Below are 19,695 nucleotides of genomic sequence, written 5' to 3'. Positions count from 1 at the left end.
TGAAAATACGTCAAAACTACATGCCGCACGTTTAAAATAAACTATGAACTTTAATTTGATAACCTTCTTGCTGAATATTATGCATCGTTCTTTATTATTGATATTAGATCTATTGCTTCTTAATTACTGTTATGTTAAACACAAAACTTATGTATATTAAATGTTGCATTTAGTTGTAAATGTTCTATTTTATAAAGAAAAACACCCAAACTGTATCCTAGAAAGCCAGAAAACAGAATTGAATGTTTAAAACAAAATATGAAAATAGGAAAACATCGCTGAAAACCGAAACTGACGTGTGTGCATAAACTGTCTTCGATGTAAACAAAGCGTCAGTCAATTGGTCCACTTGGTCTTGTCCTATTGAGACGAGCAGCTAATCAATGTGTGTTTCCTTATCAGAAGATAGGCTTGGAACTAGCACAATGATACTCAATTATCAGGGATCACCTTCCTTAAGTCTGTAAGTGTAACATTCATTTAATATTGCTATGTTGAAAACGTGAAACAAGAAGTTCCTGGAATGCGGAGGTCTTCCGCTGACAGATCTATTTTCTTTAATTAATTTCATTTCCATAAGTTCATATTTGCATCGCATTTTTCTGTTGTAAAATACCTAAATCTAAATTATGTGAAATGTTGATTATATTTGAATTTGTTCTTTAAGCGATGCATCTACATTTATTTATTCTTGAATACCACAGACAGTAATAGTTTATATATGAACCCTCAATTAGCTGAGCTAAAAGTACAACAAAACGTCTTTTCTTGTCTAATGTATTAACCAATTCAATTTAACGAATCATTACAGATAAGTTCTTTAATAAACAAGTGAGAACCATTCCTGTTAAGTTATATATACAAAGAAGAATTAAATGAAAAGCTCAGTTATTTTTGCCACTATTTTACTGCAGGGAGAATGTTTGCTTACACATTGATTTTCTATATAGTCCCCTTCCAGTTCATGCATCAATAGAAAGTGCTTCGATACCGTGTAAAAGTTATTTTAGTTCGCGCGGTAGGCAACCGTGAACTGCCGATTGAACGTCTTCAATAGAGTAAACTTTTCTGTTCAATGTGCTCCTGAAATTCATAATGAGGCTACAAAACGCTCAGCCTTCTCTTCATAACGCCTCAGCACCTCTTGAGATGAGTCAATCTTACGATCCTTCAGTTCCTGCATCAGTTGTAGAAGAACTAACCTGGCGGACCTTATTTGTTGCGGAGTTCGTCACCACTATGTGTTGTACTGAACCGGAGCTCATATTCAGGAAGAAAGTCATTTCAGCCCGAGTAGCACGCCGATTTTCCTGAAACCGATCTGCTATGGCTATGAATTTCTCTGTCACAACTTGAAGAGCCCGACCCGAATAAGGAGCATCAGTCAGCGTAATTGTACCTTCTGTGAATTGCTTGTATCACTAGTAGACTTGATCCTTTTAATACAAACAGGCGCCTCCATTCTTCGCCTTCATTCTCCGATGAATATCAACCGAATTCACATTTTCGATCGATAAAAATTGAATAAGTACAGGTCGTTGCTCCTTGGTGCAACTATGTAGCTCTGCCGCCATACTGAATTAGCTGTTACTCAGCTGTAATCCTATCTACCGACACTGGTTCCTACTACCAGCTCAGAAAGATGTCAAACTTTTTGGAAATTTCCAAACGTCTGGGAAAATACTTTTATTGGCGCTTTTGCGGGTTCCATTTTATCCTCCTAGCTGCAAAAAATGAAACACCATTTAGACACTTATAGTACAGCTGTTGAGAGGAAATTTGATTGAATAGTGTTTATAAAGTGTGCTTTGCATGTCCAAAAGCGTTAATTCTCAAAAAACAGTATGTAGTATCGCATGTTTAAAAGACGTCTTCTCGGCAAAGAGTTCAAAAAAAAAAAAAGATGATGATACATTTTTACAAATACATTTGGAGCATATTTGGAAAGCACGGTATCTGAAAGTGATAAATATGTATAATCTGGAGGTGTTCAAAGAATGTCGGTAATCTATAAAGTGTTCTATTGTGTCTAAAAGTAGTTTCTTTATTTCTTGCAATGCTCGTATAATAATTGATATGAAGTTTGGGACTGACTTAAAATTACCATTAATATAAAGAACAGCTACAAAGTTGCATGTTATATGATTATTATGTATAACTTTTTGACTTTTCAGTATAGTTTTCATTATAATAAGAACAACATGTGGATTTATTGAATTATTCCTTTCATATGTATGTTAAAGGTGTTCTATTGTTTTGTTAAAATATGTTTGGTATTGCTTTTGCTTCTTTAATATATTTATGAAACTTTTTGCGATCTGAACTCTTTAATCCAACAATAATATGCATTAACTCCATTTTATTTTTATATATAGTAAAGTAATGTTTTCTTTTTCATCTTGTGTGTGATACAATATATAAATTGAACAATCTTTTTATATGTATGAACATTTGCAGAAATATAAAACCTATACTCAATTTTTGCAGTATCATATAACGTTACACAAATAATTATCTTTTAATATTTGTTTATACTTAAGTAACGTAACATCATATTTTGAAGGGTCTTTAAGCATCTCTTTTGCAGGGTGTATGGCTGAGCATGTTGAGTCTAACAACCATTACTACGTTTATTTTATACATTAATAAAAGCTTCTTTGTTTTTGATTTCATTTTGTAGTTTCACATATGATGATCCTCGAATACGCATAGTTGTTTACTAATAATTGTAAAATGGTTTATATTATTCTAATAATTCTAAAAATGTTTACCAACAATTTTAAAAATGTTTATATTCATAAGAGTCCATCTAGTCCCTCTAGTTCAAGTTTGCTAGGATTTATAAATTTATTTAAGTTTGTTGATTCAAATATTTCTGCATTTTGTATGATAAAGTAGAAATCTTGAACTTCTCAAGTTTTCTTATATTTACAACTTGGTGTTATTAACATTTAGAACATTCTGTTTAGATTTATTGTCCTTCTGTTGAATATTGCTGGGTATGTTGCTTTCATAAAATCTTTAGAGGATAAAATAAACAGCTTTAAGTCTTGATACATGTCTTCTTGAAGTAAATCTCCATGTTTCTAGTCTCGATTTAAATTCATTACCGTGAAATCACACGTCATTTGGGATTCCATTTTAGGTTCTTCAAAAATTTCTTCTCTAAGTGAGAATAACTTTTCGATAAGTCTCTTCTTCAATTTTGGTAATTCTTGTGCTACTTTACGTCTGGAGAATATATCGTGTTTAAATGCGAATGCTTCGTCTTCATGTTTAATATGACCGATGAGTTCACATTTGCTTAATTCGGAATAAACTGTTATTTCCTTTTCTTTGCGCAACTTTTTCCAATTCAATAAGATACAATAATTTGAAGATTTTGTTCCCTTCATTTTTAGTTTAATCTTTTGGTTGCATTTCACTTTTGCGTATTTCCATTTTTAACACTACTGATAATGAAATTAATCTCTTATTTATTTTAGAGAAAATTCTTGTGTGTTTCATATTCATTTTTCCAATACTTCAGTTAATATTTCTGTGACCCTCTAAAATAAGTTGCGTTTATGAATGCGTCGTATTTGCAATAAGGCGTTAATAAGTACGTCGCAACAGTGAATAATAATGCAATAAAATTCTCTAAATATACATGAACTTAGAATCCTATCACAGCATGACACCAAAATGATAAATATTATTATTTGAAACTATGGACAAAGAATCCTAATCAACATATTAATATTATAGTATTATAAAGTTAAATTTCTATTTCTTGTCAATGCAATTAACTGTTCAGTTACATTACAGACACAAAAGAATTTATATTTTATGTTCAGTTGTTTCCCTATATGTATTCCTTAATCGATAAAACTGCAGATTGATTCCTTTGTTCACGTTACAACAATCACCTTACTCGATGTTGAACTACTCAGATTTCCATTTTCATCAGCCCCGTAGTAATCCATTCAAGTGAAAAGAGAATGACCGAGAACGCAGAAGAAAAACGACTGAATATGATGTAGACACGAAAGAATGGCAGACTATTTATCATACGACGATTAGACGCGCGGCTCATGATTTCCCAATCTCGAAGTCCGAGTCTGGCACACGGTTAAAAGTTGTAATATCTATTTTTACATTGTTGAATATCTGACACAGTGTAAGTATTTCAATAAAGTTTATCGTCGCTAAAACAACAGCTTTTCTATATATCCATGCCTGAGTTCTTTTCAAGCCTTTTGACCACCAATTGTTTGGAGAACATGTGCCAGAGGTAGAACAATAATCCCTTAGAGGAGTATTCATTTGAGGACCGCCGAGAACGTCAGGCAGTTACTGCGTAGGTTATTTCTATCGTAATCATATTCTCATTTTCCTTTCACCCTTTTTCATATCCTTAAATCACTTAAATCACAAACTTCTTCCAATATAATCTATTCTGTTTCATTGTAAAGCAACCCAGGTCCCAATCTCATTACCTTCTCTCTACAAGTTTTAGTTTGCAATAATCATGGAACGGCTTGACAGTTCTAAATCCCCAAAATCTTAAATTTACTTTTTGGTAATTAGAGCTATAAGAACTAATGAGACTGAGATGCACAGTAGATTTTGCAGAAACTGTATCTGAAAATACATTGTTATGCAACTTTAGACGGTCGGATGAACTTTACCTGTGATTCAAAAAATGAGAAGGCGATCTCAGAATTTCAATTAAGTTGTAGTGTGTTGCGTATTGACTTATATAGATATATTCTACAAATGTTGTAAATAAAGATCTTTTTATGATAAATAATGGCAAAACATATCGATTTCTTAAATAAAATTGGAAATATTGAGAGAAAAAGTTATTGGTTTGAAAGAATTAGAACTAAATAAGTTGTATAAACTTGAGAAGATGGAATGGATGAAAACTAAGTTTCGGAAAAGCATTTTAGTAGAATGTGGTTATTTAAAGGTTTCTTGTGCCTCAATTTTGTAAACGTATCGCATATAAAATAACAGATAATTAAACGTCGGATGTATATAAAATCTGTTGGATTGAGGGATGTTTTTCTAACTATTGAATTTTGTGTTAATAAAAAGGAATTATTTTGAAAATATTTTATTAAATAAATAAGTAATGGCATCAAACTAAACAAGGGAAATTATGTTAAAAACATAAGTAATGTTTATTTAAAAGATCTGGAGAAAGATAAATATTATGAGATAACCTCATGAAAGTTGATTCAAACAACGTATTCTGGTGAGAGAGTATTAGTGCATTTAGATGGAAAGTATAAAACTAGAGAAATATAATGAAGATACAGAACAGGTGATGAAAGGAAATGAAAAGTAAAATTCTTTAGTGATACATCACGGTATAAAGGATTTTAGTAACTTGTATAAAATGCACCAATTATATTTTAAAATAAACTCATAAAAATGAATTGTTATATAATGGAAGAAAAAAACAGGTTATTAGTAGAAAATCTCAAAAGAAATTTCTTTATAGCGATACTTTGAATTTTGTTGTGAAAGATGTTGAAATAACACACAGTTGATACTCAAAATTAGGAGTCTTTCTTCATTAAACTGTAATCAATGGTCTGAGTTTATAAATTATGATTTCCGATCCAGAACAAAGTTATTAGAAATTTCCATTATCAAAAATATTAACTTGTGATTTACATTTAAAATTTAATGTTTCTATGGTCATAAATGCTAGTAAAACTGAAATAACCGATTTTTAAAATTTTATCCTCACAGATAGACAGCAATAAACACATCCGAAATAGGAATGTAAATTCTCTATTGATTCCCTTATGAATTCTCGAAACAAGTTAATAGACATCCGATATATAGGTTTTTGTAGTTTTATCTTTAGACAAATGCACCCTCCATTATACTCGAGAATTGTGTTTATAACTTTTATTGATTGTATGTTGAATGTTCTTACTCATTAATAAATATAGGTGAAAAACAAACAAAAATAGAGAATTTTTACGGAATTATTTTTGAGTTCTCTTTTCTTTTTTCTCTGAGCTCTCTAATTCTTTTTTTAAAAATCTTAAAATTTTATGTAAGTTGTTGGAAATATTTCAAATTTTGCAATTTTTCTGCAGTTTATCATCTTAAAATGTTTTCCTGAGAATTGTGATAATCTTTATTTACTGATATATCAAGTATAAATTTGGTGGCGGTGAAAATTACCATCCTGAAAACTTTAGGAGTAAATAAGATAACAGTGATCAAGTGTGTTGGTAACACTGCGATTTTAAAAATTGATTTTCTATAATAATGCTTAGGATTTGTTCAAAGTATATAGATGTTATATGAGTGTTATTATTTTTATGTCTTATGTGTGTTATCAACAGTAATACGTAAATCAGGATGCTGTTATGTAACCGTGTTTCATGTGTTTTGTATGGCATTTTTCGTTTGAGTTACATGTACAAGAGAGATGACTTAAATATAATACGATAAAATGTTGAGGAAGTCAATGTAATTCTGTGATTCTGAAGAGGAGAAAAGAGTACAAATCCGTGAGCGTAGTTGAGTTTGGCGCAACTTCGTCATCAAAGAGCGACTTCTATGTACTTTCAGTGTAATCATTACAAACTGAATGCATCAGTTGTATGTACGTGTATATTTTTAGAAAATTCAGAACAAATGTCTTTACTTCGTTATATTTGTACTGATGTACATGGTTCAAGCGGTATTCGAAAGAGTATGTTTCAGGCTTTTAACCCTATATTTGGTACTGTTGCTCTCAAGGAACATCGCATTTTATTGTGTTATCCCCACGAATTATAACTTGAGTGATCATTTAATTGGCATTATTGCTTTGATACAATATTCATATACATGATTTGCGGGTCGCTTGTGTAAATATTTCTAATCTTCGTCAACAAAGGGCAGTCAAATTTAGTATGGTAGAAGCTTTATCTCTTACGTTCCGCAAAAGTTCGTTTTTTTTATTTTTTTGTTTGTGGTTTCTTGCTCTGTAGCAAAATATTTCAACGAAACTGTTGGTAATTACTGAGAATATGCTTACGATATTTTACCATAATAGGACAATGTCGCTCAGTAGCCACACATAAGACCTATTTTATGGTAATGTTGCTTTGAAATAAACATCCTATATTTTGTAACCAAAGTACGAAAATAATTTAAAAATTACGAAATTATGGTCAGGAAGACAAGGTTCAACCATTAAAGCAAACTAAATATTTTAATGGTAATGCTATCAATGCTTGCCAATTAAAGGGTTAATAAAGTATATGTCATAAAAATAAAGTAGTAATAGCGAAATCAAGAACCACTACAGGGAAGCGAAATCAAGAACCACTGGACGAATATCGAGATGGTACATGGGAAAAGAAGAGGATCATATGTTAGTCTAGAATAGAGATATTAGGTCATTCTGGTGAAAGCTTTTCGTATTGATTTCTTTTGTTCACTCAGCATGTGCGAATAAACTGCGCGATAACAGTCTTTCTTCTTCGGACACCGTGAGTGTAAGTGCCTTACGGTTTTCTTTTTCGAACACAAAGGAATCAATACCCTTATTTTTCTTTCCCGGCGCTATTCTATTTCTTTGATAAGCTAGTTAGGCCAAAAACTTTCTTATTTCGCGATATAGGAAATTAGAAAATTTACTATTTATAGACACTCAACAAACTTAGAGTGATTGGATTAAAAGAAATCTTCAAGATTTTTTTTGAATATTTATTCATATTATTTTTGATTAGTCGTTATTATATATTAAAGTCTACTACGAACATAATTTGCTTTAGCCTAAATTTTTTTCTCTCCTTTTGTTGCAGGTCCACAAATATGAATTTACTAATTTTAATAACCATCATGACAGTACAACATACACTAGCACAACAAGACCTCTTGACGCAGAAATCACAATTCACCATTGGAAATCTGGGCATAGCATTAGCACAGCGGGGGACTTAACATTCATGTCTCCCAATATATCTATCAACCGTTGCGCATTCACTTTGATTTACAGTTCGACACGGTCAAAAAGAATTCATGCACGTGATTCCACCAATATTTAGAATCGACTAAAGAAATACTGTAGATACCGAATTTAGATAAAAGATCCCTTAATCCATTGTCATTTTATTATTTCGGAAAATAATTCTGTTACTTGCCAGTCTAAAAGAAACAAACGACTTTTATTTGCTTCATTACTAGGACTAAGAAGCTTAGCCCTTTCTTCCTATAACGCTTATAAATTACATCGTTTAAATCACGTAGTAGATAACCTTGAACGTCATGACAAAATCATGGAATTCTAACTTCAACAAATGAAAAACAATTTTAATAAAGCTCTTTCAATTCATCATGACGCCATTCTCGCCATTCAAGAATCTTTTGAATCTTTGAAACTGGCAGTGACCACACAATATTGTAATTTTCTTACCCACGAAGCAAGTCTAATGGCTTTTATGACTACATACCAGCTTCATGAGGGAATTCTTCAAACTTTTGCAGATGTTTATCAAAATATTCTTTCTTTTCGCCTACTAGATACGGATCATGCAAAGCAAATAATTAAACAGCATAGTTTATTGAAACATTATTTTCAAACAGGACCTAGCTTTATTGTATTCGACTACTCATACGACACTTCTAGAATATAATATGGATTTGCAAGTTCTTACAGTACTTTTAAAAATACCCATTATTTTACCTACAGATATACGTCCCTTATTCCAGATTTCAAATCTAGGGTATTTACATCAGGACAAACGTATTAAATTAGAACTATCAGAAATGGCCTATTTGAATGAAAAACAACTTTATCCTCTTTCTCACGAAAAATGCATTTGGAAAAGCTATCTCTTCCTATGTGATACACCTCAAATATCAACTATACCAATTTCTAGATGTATAACTGATCTGGTGTATAGAAACACTACGCAATCATGTACCGTAAAAACATCTCAAACAAACTCCAAATTTATTTATCTATACATCCCAGTAGGTATTTTTTTCAGCATTAACAACTGTTCATGTTGTCTCTAGAAATGTCCAAACACGGTTTATTCAAATTATTCAGACGATCAACACAGAGCTTATTTCTTATCTTACAATGCGTTCGATTCAGTAATAGCAAATCAAATAATCTTAGATAGTAGACATACCGTAGAAGTTACATATTATCACATAGAATTACCTATAAATCTTTCATTTTCACAATGGGATGTAGGATAAATTACAGAACCTTTCTTTTCAAGTATCGAATTTGACAGTGAACCCTACTATGCCAATATGGGCTCACTTTGATACTCATATTACTTATAGCATTGGAATTACTTTTATACTAGTAGGATTTGTATAACTAATTCTTATTGTAGCTCTAGTTATTAAATATACAAGCTGAATAAGATAGTAACTGAACTAAATAATCATATTCACAGGCCTGAAAATGATTAAAGAAATAAACAATGAAATCAAATATTAAGTTATTGAGTAGGCTATGAATATAAATTTTGCGAAGCAAATTTTCAAGTAGAGTCTATTTCACAGCACATTAACTAGGCAATAGGTATGCAAAGCATCCTTCAAAGGAACTAGTTAATTTAAAAAAAGAAAGAAATATTTGGTTATTATTAAAATTATGCTAAGCATATTTCAAAGAAGAATACCAAGTAACAACTTCATTTTCTGAATTTTTATTTCTTTTGCCTTTCTAGGTACGCTCCGCAATGCAATCATATTATACTTTCGTCATCCCTATAATTACTATCTTAGTAATCATTTTAATATTTTTTTCATTTATAATATACAAACTATTGAAAATTAAACTAACCCCAAATAATGTTTCAAATTCACATATTCGATCTGTCAAATATGTTTCTTCAAAAACAGATTCTCAGACAACCCCAGATTGTTCTTCTATACACCTCTATGATGATAGATTAAATGAATATCCAACAATTAATCCTTCTACGCCTACTATAGTTCTTAATGTTAATGGTATGTCAATGATTTCTTCTAACTTCATGTTATTCAAACATTAAAAAGGGACTCATTTCACTACTTCTAAGTAATGGTGCAGACTTAACAGTTGTGTTTGTCCTAATATCTGTAAATGAATGTATTTACTACATGCATAAACAAAAACACTCAATGATCGCGCCAACACAACAACATATCAAAATCATCAACAAAAGAACAACAGCAGCAGTAGCAGTTTCCCATAGATACCTTATTTCCAATGTCAGATATCAACAATGGACCATGTGGACTGAGCCGAACAACAGGATCCTGAGGAATATATGCTTGCAGAGTATTAAATACTACTACCAGTTATCGAAGTGAGGACTTCAATGATAATGACAATTAAATACATATGACAGAATACATACCTCCAAGTAACATGTATTCCAGTATAGCAAGGAACAGACTACGAAAAATACAAACTCACACATAACTAAGTGAAATAAACTAAAGTGCAGTGTTTTACTTCATTCAGAGTGCGAATTAGTGACATTAACCTACATTTATTGTAATATTACTTTGTCAGCAGAATACTCATGTGATACAAACAACATATATTCATGTTATTGGTGACGGACAATGCTGATGGTGGAAATTATATACATACATACGAGTCAAAAGAAAACTTTACATATACAGAGTGTTCGAAGATTAATGGACGAACTTAATTATTATTTTCTTTTATGTTTATACAGGTGGACAGTAATCCTTTTTTTTCTTTTCGCACATAGGATCGTGCTCAAAATTTCGAGGCAGGGATAATGTAAAGTACCCAAAATCCTTACATGTATTTTGTAAATTTATTTTGTTTATTATAAAAAAAGGAAGCGATATTCAAACTGCTTAGGAAAATAAAAACAGATAACGTAGGCATCACACCACAATTATAGGAAGTTTTCCTATACGAAATAACAAAGTAAGACATTTCATAAGGAGACCTGAGCTAAGCTCTACGCTACAACCAGGAAACACCTGAATCCCGGAAAGGGGTTGTGCTGGTTGAGGACGGAAAGTAGACTGGTTAGTTATAATTAAGATCGCATAGTGTAAAAACATCGATTGAAGATTATCAGAGCTGAACTACCTGTGACTATTACATCTATTTACGATGTTGGATAATCATAATGGTTAAGTTTCTGTTCCATTACGATTTAGTAGATTTTTCTAGTTAAAACCATTTAGAGTCCTGATAGCTTGTGGTGTGATGTCGAAAATATCCAAAAGAAATTGTTTATTTCATTTCTTATCCTAAGAAGATTAGTTAAATCCATCCTTGAGTTTGTCTAAATACACGGTGTTACAAATTTCTAAGATACTAAATCATTCCAGTTAGAAATTTGTAGCACACGTTAATATTGTAGTTCATAAGCTACAAGTATCGTAGCTGTCAATGATATGGAATTTATGAAATTATCTGCTCAAACTAACAAAAGTATGAATTTTATATTAAAATATGTAATCAGAAAGTCTGAGAAGTAATGTCATTTCAACTTTGTGAACCTCTTTTTCGTCTCTTGTAAAAGTCGCGATGCAGTGCTCACTTGGACAAAGATATGCAATGAAGTTTCCTGTGAAACTCGGCAGGTCTGCACACTCCGCAGACTTCTTTTTATTCCGGTGTTTGAAATCTCCCTTGAAATATATCATTATAAAATAATTGATATTCTTGAAAGTAGTTTGTGAAATAGCTTTAAAAGCACTTACTGAACAGGCCTTTCAGGATGGCTTCGCAGATTGGAAATCTCTGTCGCAAGCATGTACTGGCACAGGAGAACAAATTTCTTAAGAATTTTAATGCAGGTCTTATTATTACGAAAATAAATATTTTTTCATACCTTCAGACTTGGTGAGATTACTTTCCGGACAGATCTTGTAATCATTCATAACTTAATCTAATTTAATAATAAAAAATTGGCGCCGTCTTTTTCGTAAAACATGTTTATATAATTTTTATATATAAATTATTTAAAAGTGGGGGATGCACCAGAATCTCCAAATCTTATATATACGATGTTGTATGTACTGTATTAAAATATAACATTATTAGTAGAAGCATAAATCTAATATATTGGACTATGTTATTGTTATTTCTTGTGAGTATAAAAGTATTCTTACCTAAAAGCTCTTCCATACCGAATAACACGCCACGGATCAGGTTTACCTTAGAGTATTCCTCGATTTCATACGATAACATGATCTAATTCTTACCCATTCCCGATCTGAAAAGGTAGAATACATTATTAAAATATGCTATTGAATAAGTAGAGTGTATTTTAATTAATATTTTGACACTAAATTAACCTAAATCTTAGTTAAAGCCAGAAATTAGATTTCTCTGTATAAAGCGAAGAAAAGATGATAAATTACAATGTGTTTGAGTGAAAATACCTGAAAAATAGTATCACTGTTTAACCTTGTAAACTCTTTGTAACAGTTTAGAAATTAACTATCTTATTTTGCACAAATTTGAACGAAGTTATGTATTTAATCATTCAGTCTTTGTATCTATTTGGATGGACATGTATTTCAACCAATTATTTCTTATGGTTATAATGAAATCATGAAGCAGAATGGCTTACTTGAAAGAACGAATGAATGGTGAGTTGAAGCTTTCATTACTTCTTACGTCTCCTTTGAATTAACTATGAAATCACTGATTATTTTACATTGTTAACCAATGAAACATCAACATTCTGTAAAAGATTGCTTCAAATAGTATTATACTGTGCCACACCTATCTGTTGAAAATCTTTGTCTATTGCAATAGATAAACAGACTCAATTGTGATAATTTCATAATTGTTCAATTCTATTTCTTCATTCATACTATTTACATTTCGTGGATGTATTTAATGAAAGTTTCAGAAACGCTATCTACAATAAATATTTTTATTGTGTAATACTATTTATAACAATAATATAATTTAAATTTGAGTTGCTTTATTTAGTTTGCTTAATTTCCCTCTTTCTATGAAGTTTGGATTTCGAGAAAGATACAGATACCATTTTAGGTTTATTGATGGCAGGAAGTATTTATGATTTGCAATAATTTGAGACCGCGTATTACATTTAAGCCGGTATTCACAATATTCACAACTTATTCTTATAAATACTTTTAAAAAATATTTATTGCCATAATTGAGGAAATGTTTGGATGAAAGAAATGTAAAACTTGTGAACCTGACTAGTAATAGACAGAACTTTCTTGGTTACCTTAATAGAACCGATGGCTGAGTGCAGTTGTTAGAATAAATTATCGGGAATGGTTATGCTGGGTTGAAATTTGGTGTACTCTTTATGTGTGGTTATGATAAGTCTATGAATATCAGTTACTCCTTATACAATATCAGTAAAGTCTTTAAGGCTAGAAGTGTTGTGAGATTGTCATCGAGTTTTTTGAGAAGTTTAGAAACCTTCTTTTGTCTTGAGTAGCTTAGGGTCAATAATTACTAGCTCAAAGCAGAGAGCATATCCAAAAATATGAACATCAGACATTCTCACCGATTCAAAGAACGCTTAGAGACAAATAAAAATGTTAATGTGATTTAAAGTGAAAGAATCGTTCATATATTATCATTATTCAGACATATGCCATATTGTAATATTCTATAGATAAAGTTAATGACATATACAGGACTTAGCCCTTCACCTTATATTCTAAAAAATGCTGTATAAAGTTTTCTTTATTTATTTGCCAAAGTTCCAGATACAGCAAGGCAGCCATTTTACACTGAAACTATGTAACATAGCATATAAAATTAACGATAACAAGTGTAAACAAAAAGCTATATATAGGTCCATAAGTCTAGCAATAAAAAATTGAAATAAAACTAACGTTCGATAAGTGTAGTAATAATTTCCCGTCGGAATACATTCTCAGGTTTAAAAATATCCACACCAGAAGCAATGGAGTTAAATTCAGAAGCCAGTCTATAGAACAAAACACGCTGAATAATTGATAATCGAGGCGTGTTGCAATGAAGTAGTTCACTATTTCTAGTTCTTCTTACAGGTACCCGAATATTAAATTTAGAGATTAGTTCTTCAGTTCTAAGTTCCCCATTTGGAATTCTATGAAGAAACATATCAGGTAGCATGTGACGAGATGAAGGTGTACGGATGCCAAGAACAGTCACCAATTCAGGTTTACTTAAACAGTGTACAGAAATTATTATTTTCCTGACAATAGCAAGAAAGATACTTAGAACTGAGTCAATGCGAGAGAGATTTGATACGCTAGCCATACTCCAAATGGTGGAACAATACTCTGTTTTGGTTGAAATAAACGTTCTATAGAATATACTTAAGGCTGTAATATCCCTAATCTCTGTAAACCTGTACAGGAGATCTAATAATCCAATAGCACTCTTGGTCAAGGCAGCAATGTGATCAGTAAACAGAAGTCTTTCGTCGAACACAACCCCGAGATCCTTCTGAGATGAGACTTTAGCAATAGGGTCATCTACAATGAAGTAGGTAGAAGGGATTTTGTTTTCGTTAATGAAAATGTAATAGTAGAAGATTTTAAGGGATTTACTTTTAGATTCCACATGCTACACCAGTCCAGAAGATCTGAGAGATTTTTTTGCAGTTCAATCACATCTTGAGCTGTCCTAATTTCCCGAAATAATTTGCAATCGTCAGCAAAGAGAATAATTTTGGTGTCAGATAACTTAAGATAAGACGGGAGATCATCTATGAAGAGAAGGAAAAGAAGTGAGCCCAGAACACTACCCTGGGGAACACCAGAGAGAACAGGAACAAAATTCGAAGCAGATCTAGAGAGAATATACGAAATCTTAATAATACCTTCCTTTAAGTTTGTAATGAACTTAAATAGATGTTTTCAATGTTGGATAGAAAGACTCCTTGGTACAAGATGCGGCCACAGGTTGATAGGAAGGTATCCTAGCCCAATAAGCGGCCTCAGATGGGATCGATGTTTCCTAAGACAAAGCTGTTAGGAGATAGGATAGAGTTCCTTACATAAAGCTGTCTCGGGAAGGTTGACACTTCTTTCCAAAATCGATCTCGGGATTAGGGATTGCAGATAAATTATCAGCATAACGAACTGATACCGGTCTCTTCCTTGGACGCTCCTCTTAAAGCCCATTCTCGTGAAACTTCCGTTCTTCGGATCTCTTCGTCTCTTCCTGTAAGCATGACTTTCTTCTATTTTCCTTTGTGTGATATATAGTATGTGTGGGTGTAGGGATCGTTTCATCTCCACACTGGGAAAAAATCCCAAGATTTTTCAAAGTGCACGTTCGTAGCATTATCGTGCTGTCACACTGCAGTGCACGCAAAAAAAAAACACTTGTGATAAAATGACACCATGTGTCCTTACCTGCTAAGCAGCATCCAACAAAAAGATTTTATCCCCTTCAGAGCGGGATGGACTGTTATTAGTGGAATTAACAAATGTAGACTAGTTCATTAATTGTGTGTCATTAGATATTTCCTGGGAAGTCAGGGTGGGCGTCTGCGAAATATCCCTTTCCAAAGGAAGCGAAATGTTTTTAGGGATTAGTGCAGTCTCAGTAACAGGATGGGTTTTACGGACGAACAGACATAGATAGGTTATAATTAATATCGAAATAAAAATGATGATAACAATTGGAAGCAGCATTGAGAGCATCGTTCTGAAAAGAACGTTGATTAAGATATGTCTGTAAAGAAAAAGAAAATGCAAAGTTATGCCAATCACAATTTAAAGTAGAAATATGATACTTTTATATGATACAAGATACAAATTTTGTATGATACAAGATATGATAAAACAGCCCACGGGAAAGAGTGATGGAAATGGAGTTAAGAGAAATGGCTCGGAAGGTCACTGCACTTCCGGTAAAGAAGCGCTTGTAACGATGTAATAGATTGCTGGATAGTTTGCAGATGAAAAGTAAAATTAAAGTTATAATCAACAGGAAGAGTTCAGTATTTGAGAATAAAATTTGCGTATGTGTTGTAGGTATATTTAAAGTATCAGTCTTAATGTGTTCGTAATCTTCACAAGGGAAAGATATGTAAGAGAGTGGTTGATCTTGTCCACGACAGTAGTATTATTTCTTTGTCTGACTTTCCAATTGCAAATAAGAGGCCAGTCGTTGTATATAATTAAAATCCATCCACATTGAATAAGAATGGTTTGATATAGCGATTTGTGATTAGATTCCTAAAAATAAGATAGGAATCGGTCGGTATTTTATGATCTGGCCTGGGTCTGGAATTTACATATTTCAAAAATACGATTTGAGATTAGGTCCAAGTAGCGAATTCCGGCATCTGCTGACGGAGGTAGCAAGTTTCGGTGAGAAAGCCGTTATTAAAGATTCGATAAAGAAAGTTGCTATCATGGATAATAGAAGTCTGTATGATAAGACCAAGGTTTGCTTTCTGAGGGTCGAAAGAGAAAAGATTGGCTTTAAAGCATTATCAAATGTTTCCCAGATCGTTCTGCATTAAAATTTCTCGTAATTTTGAATTTTTCTGGATTTTATTTCACAGTTGAGGTTTAATTAATGCATCAGTAACTCTGTCATTTTAACAAGTTGAAGTGATATCCCATAAATTGAAAATTTAGCAGTGTAATTAAAAACCTTTCATTTGTCGCGATAGTACATGTAAGCTGCAGGACTGGGTGACCAATGTTTCGACAGCAGCTTGTGAGACGGGTGACCAATATTTCGATAGCAACACTAAAGTTTGATATTAAATGTGTAAGTTTAAAGTTACTTACTTTCATTTACCGAATTTGAGAATTTAAATATTCCAGTTGTTCTTTCAAAAGATAAATCGAAGTTTTTAATTTTTGTTCTCGTAGAGAGAAGCCACTAAATGACATATTTGTTAATCTCATTAAAAGGATAATAATTGCTTTTTGTCTTCTTTTACATATCTCTTGGAAATTATCACGGAATTACATTTGTAACTTTATCAATAAATTGTGTTTCCTTTCCTTTCTATGAAGAATTTGGATTAAGTATTCATAGCCAGTACAAGATTCGATTTTAAGTTTGGCAGCCGTAAAATAAAGATGCAAGCGATACGGAAGAAATTTCGTGTTTCCAAAATTTATCATAGGTTTGAATCGTGCCACTGATAAATTAATTTGTTGAAATACCAATTTGTTGGCTGCGAGCGTAATGCATACTAATGGGGCGTTTACACTTAGTCGATTTAGTCGCACGACTAAATCGACTCGATGATTTGCCACTAAATTGAAGCAACTAGGCCCAATCAGATTGATGGATGTCTTCAATTATTTCAACCACAGAAAATAGAACGTCTTTTAATTCAGTTGCCAGTCGATTAGTCGCCTTCGATCAACAAGCGATTAAGTTGAAGTCCCGTTTACACGGTCGATTAAGTTGAAAGTGACGTCAATTCAACTGAATCGAACACAAATCGACTAAGTGTAAACGCCCCATAATAGGAAGACGAACATTGCTGACACTGCTGTTGTCTTTTTTCTATAAGAAAAATTCTTAGTTTTAGAATTCCAGTGTAAGCGAATAAACTTGGATTTACGGAAGGAAATTAATCTCATAACGATGGTGAAAGTAGAAAGATCGTTAATTTAGTGAAATTCCTGAAAAAGAATAAAGTAAAAAGGTTCACCATAGAAGAAGTTACTAGTGGAATACAATATCTGAAAAATACGAAAAGAGCAATTAGTGAAAGTCTTGTCATCATTAAGTTTAATATAATAGTATAGCTGCAAGTAGAAGAAGAAAAGAAATAACCGCCTGGGTTAAGGAGGTATTCATTTATGCCGTTCAATATGATACGCTAAACCAAAAGTGAGAAATAGTTGGATGTTTGTGAAAGGTTATAGCCTATAAGTTTGCCAGAGACTTTATACATAAATATATACTAGTCCGTCGGATGCATTTGTTTTCTGCAAAGTACATTGTTTCAAAGACAAAAATTGGGCTAATCGTATTGTTGAGGTTTTCCCTGGTTCGTTTCCCTCTAAAACGAAAACAATATCTTTATAATCCTAGTCTTTGCTTTGTTTCTGCGCTGTATTCGGAAGGGATTGTCGAGGCTTCAATCTATAAAATGTTACCGTCCAATGATTTTGAGTGGAAAGTATGAAAATCTTCACTTTCCTCATAATTATCAGGTTTGTTCTTTTCTTCGGCTTGAATATCCTGCTTTAGTTTTAACCTGCTAATGATGCCTGCGTGGTGGCGTGAACCTGGTAGGTAACAAATGCCAAAATAATAATCTGCCAAAAATAATTTGTAATGAGTGTACTTTCCTACTTTGTCTTTTTGAGAGTTCAAAGAAAATAAACATTTGGGGTCTATGCACAGAGTGAATTTTCTATCTAATAAAAAGTATCGAAACTTCCATAACATGTAAATCAATATATCTAGCCCTTTCTGCCATATATTAACTTTTTGTTATGTTTTGTGTGCCTCTGACTACAATAAGCTACTACTTTCTCTTGTCCTGTCTTCGTATTATAGCATGCCGAAGAACACCCGGCTTGAATGTGGTTGGCTTTCGAATACGGGAGTCGTCAAAATGATACAAAGAAAAGGCAATAATTATGTCTTCTTTCAATTTCGAAAATAAAATATCGTCGTTCTTTGTCTACCGGTATTTACATTTTGAGGGTTGAAAAAATAGCTATTGGAATGGTTCGATTTTTGTAGTAAAGTCTTTGACATGTGTCCTTAAATACAAGCATATGCCGATAAAACTTTTCAAAATTCTTTTTGTTGTTTTCTTTTTGAACCCTCTAATCTTCATTGTTATCTTTGGAGATATTTTGATATGTTCTCCGGATACAAGAAAGTCTAGTACATCTAGCTCTTTGTAAAATAAAGGCTTCGTCTTCGAAGATGCATGAAAATCGTGCTTACGTAATTTCTTAAATAAGAGCTCTAAATCTGATAACAGTTTCTGAAAATTGTAAGATCAAGTTATAAGATCATTAGTAAATGGTTTAATTCTACTTGGGACGCCATCTATAATCATTCTAGTTGCAATTAGTAACGCCTGAGAGCTGGTCTTAGGTTTCGTTAGGCATCTAAGGAATTCATAAGATTTTCTAGTATGGTTCACTGCGAACGTCATACATCTACTACTTTTTGAATGTAACAATATCTGTAAGTGTGATGAAGAAAGTTAGATGGTTGTTATGAAATTTTTAACTTTTAATTTGTTTAATATATTTTCAGTCGACTGGAAAAGCACCAAAAGATATTTCGTTTACGAATTACATTTTTGCATGTTCAAAACAAGTCTGAATTAAGTTGATTTTTGTTTCTTTACAATAAATAAAGACGATGCAAAGCTATTGTTGTTCCTAGAGCGTATAATTTTGGCTTTGGTGAGTTGTATCTGTTTATCTATTTGGCCACGTACATGCAATGGGATTGGAGGAGAACGGACATAGAATGCAGTGTGGACTGCTTCTGAGACTGACTTAAATCCTTATTGATATCAAATAAGTTGATATTTAAAAGATTTCGGTATATACTTCAATCGCTGTTCAACCTCTTCTTGCGTTGTAAAATCTTACAAGGAACGGACATAACGTGTCATTCGGACACCCGAATCACACCTAGTTCATTCGATAAACATAATAAAGATATGATCCTGCACAAAAAATTAGGTGCCGTGGACAACCGAGTAAGCCTCTGGGGCACATTAACCCTGTTAGTATAAACAAAATCGTATA

General features: G+C 32.3%; 1 protein-coding gene across 4 annotated transcripts in view; it reads right to left on the bottom strand.

Moving 5' to 3' along the window:
- Window positions 1-19,695, bottom strand: part of LOC145673430 (uncharacterized) — a 573,733-nt gene that overhangs the window by 167,173 nt on the left and 386,865 nt on the right. For all 4 annotated transcript variants that reach the window (XM_081743127.1, XM_081743130.1, XM_081743129.1 and 1 more), the window contains one exon: window positions 12,115-12,218. In XM_081743127.1, the coding sequence (XP_081599253.1) occupies window positions 12,197-12,218 (22 nt within the window). In that variant the 3' untranslated portion in view covers window positions 12,115-12,196. The remainder of the gene's footprint in view (window positions 1-12,114; window positions 12,219-19,695) is intronic.

This window comes from Thermobia domestica, chromosome 16 (assembly GCF_964235325.1).
Source record: "Thermobia domestica chromosome 16, izTheDome1.hap1.1, whole genome shotgun sequence".
NCBI lineage: Eukaryota > Metazoa > Arthropoda > Insecta > Zygentoma > Lepismatidae > Thermobia > Thermobia domestica.
The sequence above is the reverse complement of the archived record's forward strand: the minus strand, read 5'-3'. Positions and strand labels throughout refer to the sequence as shown.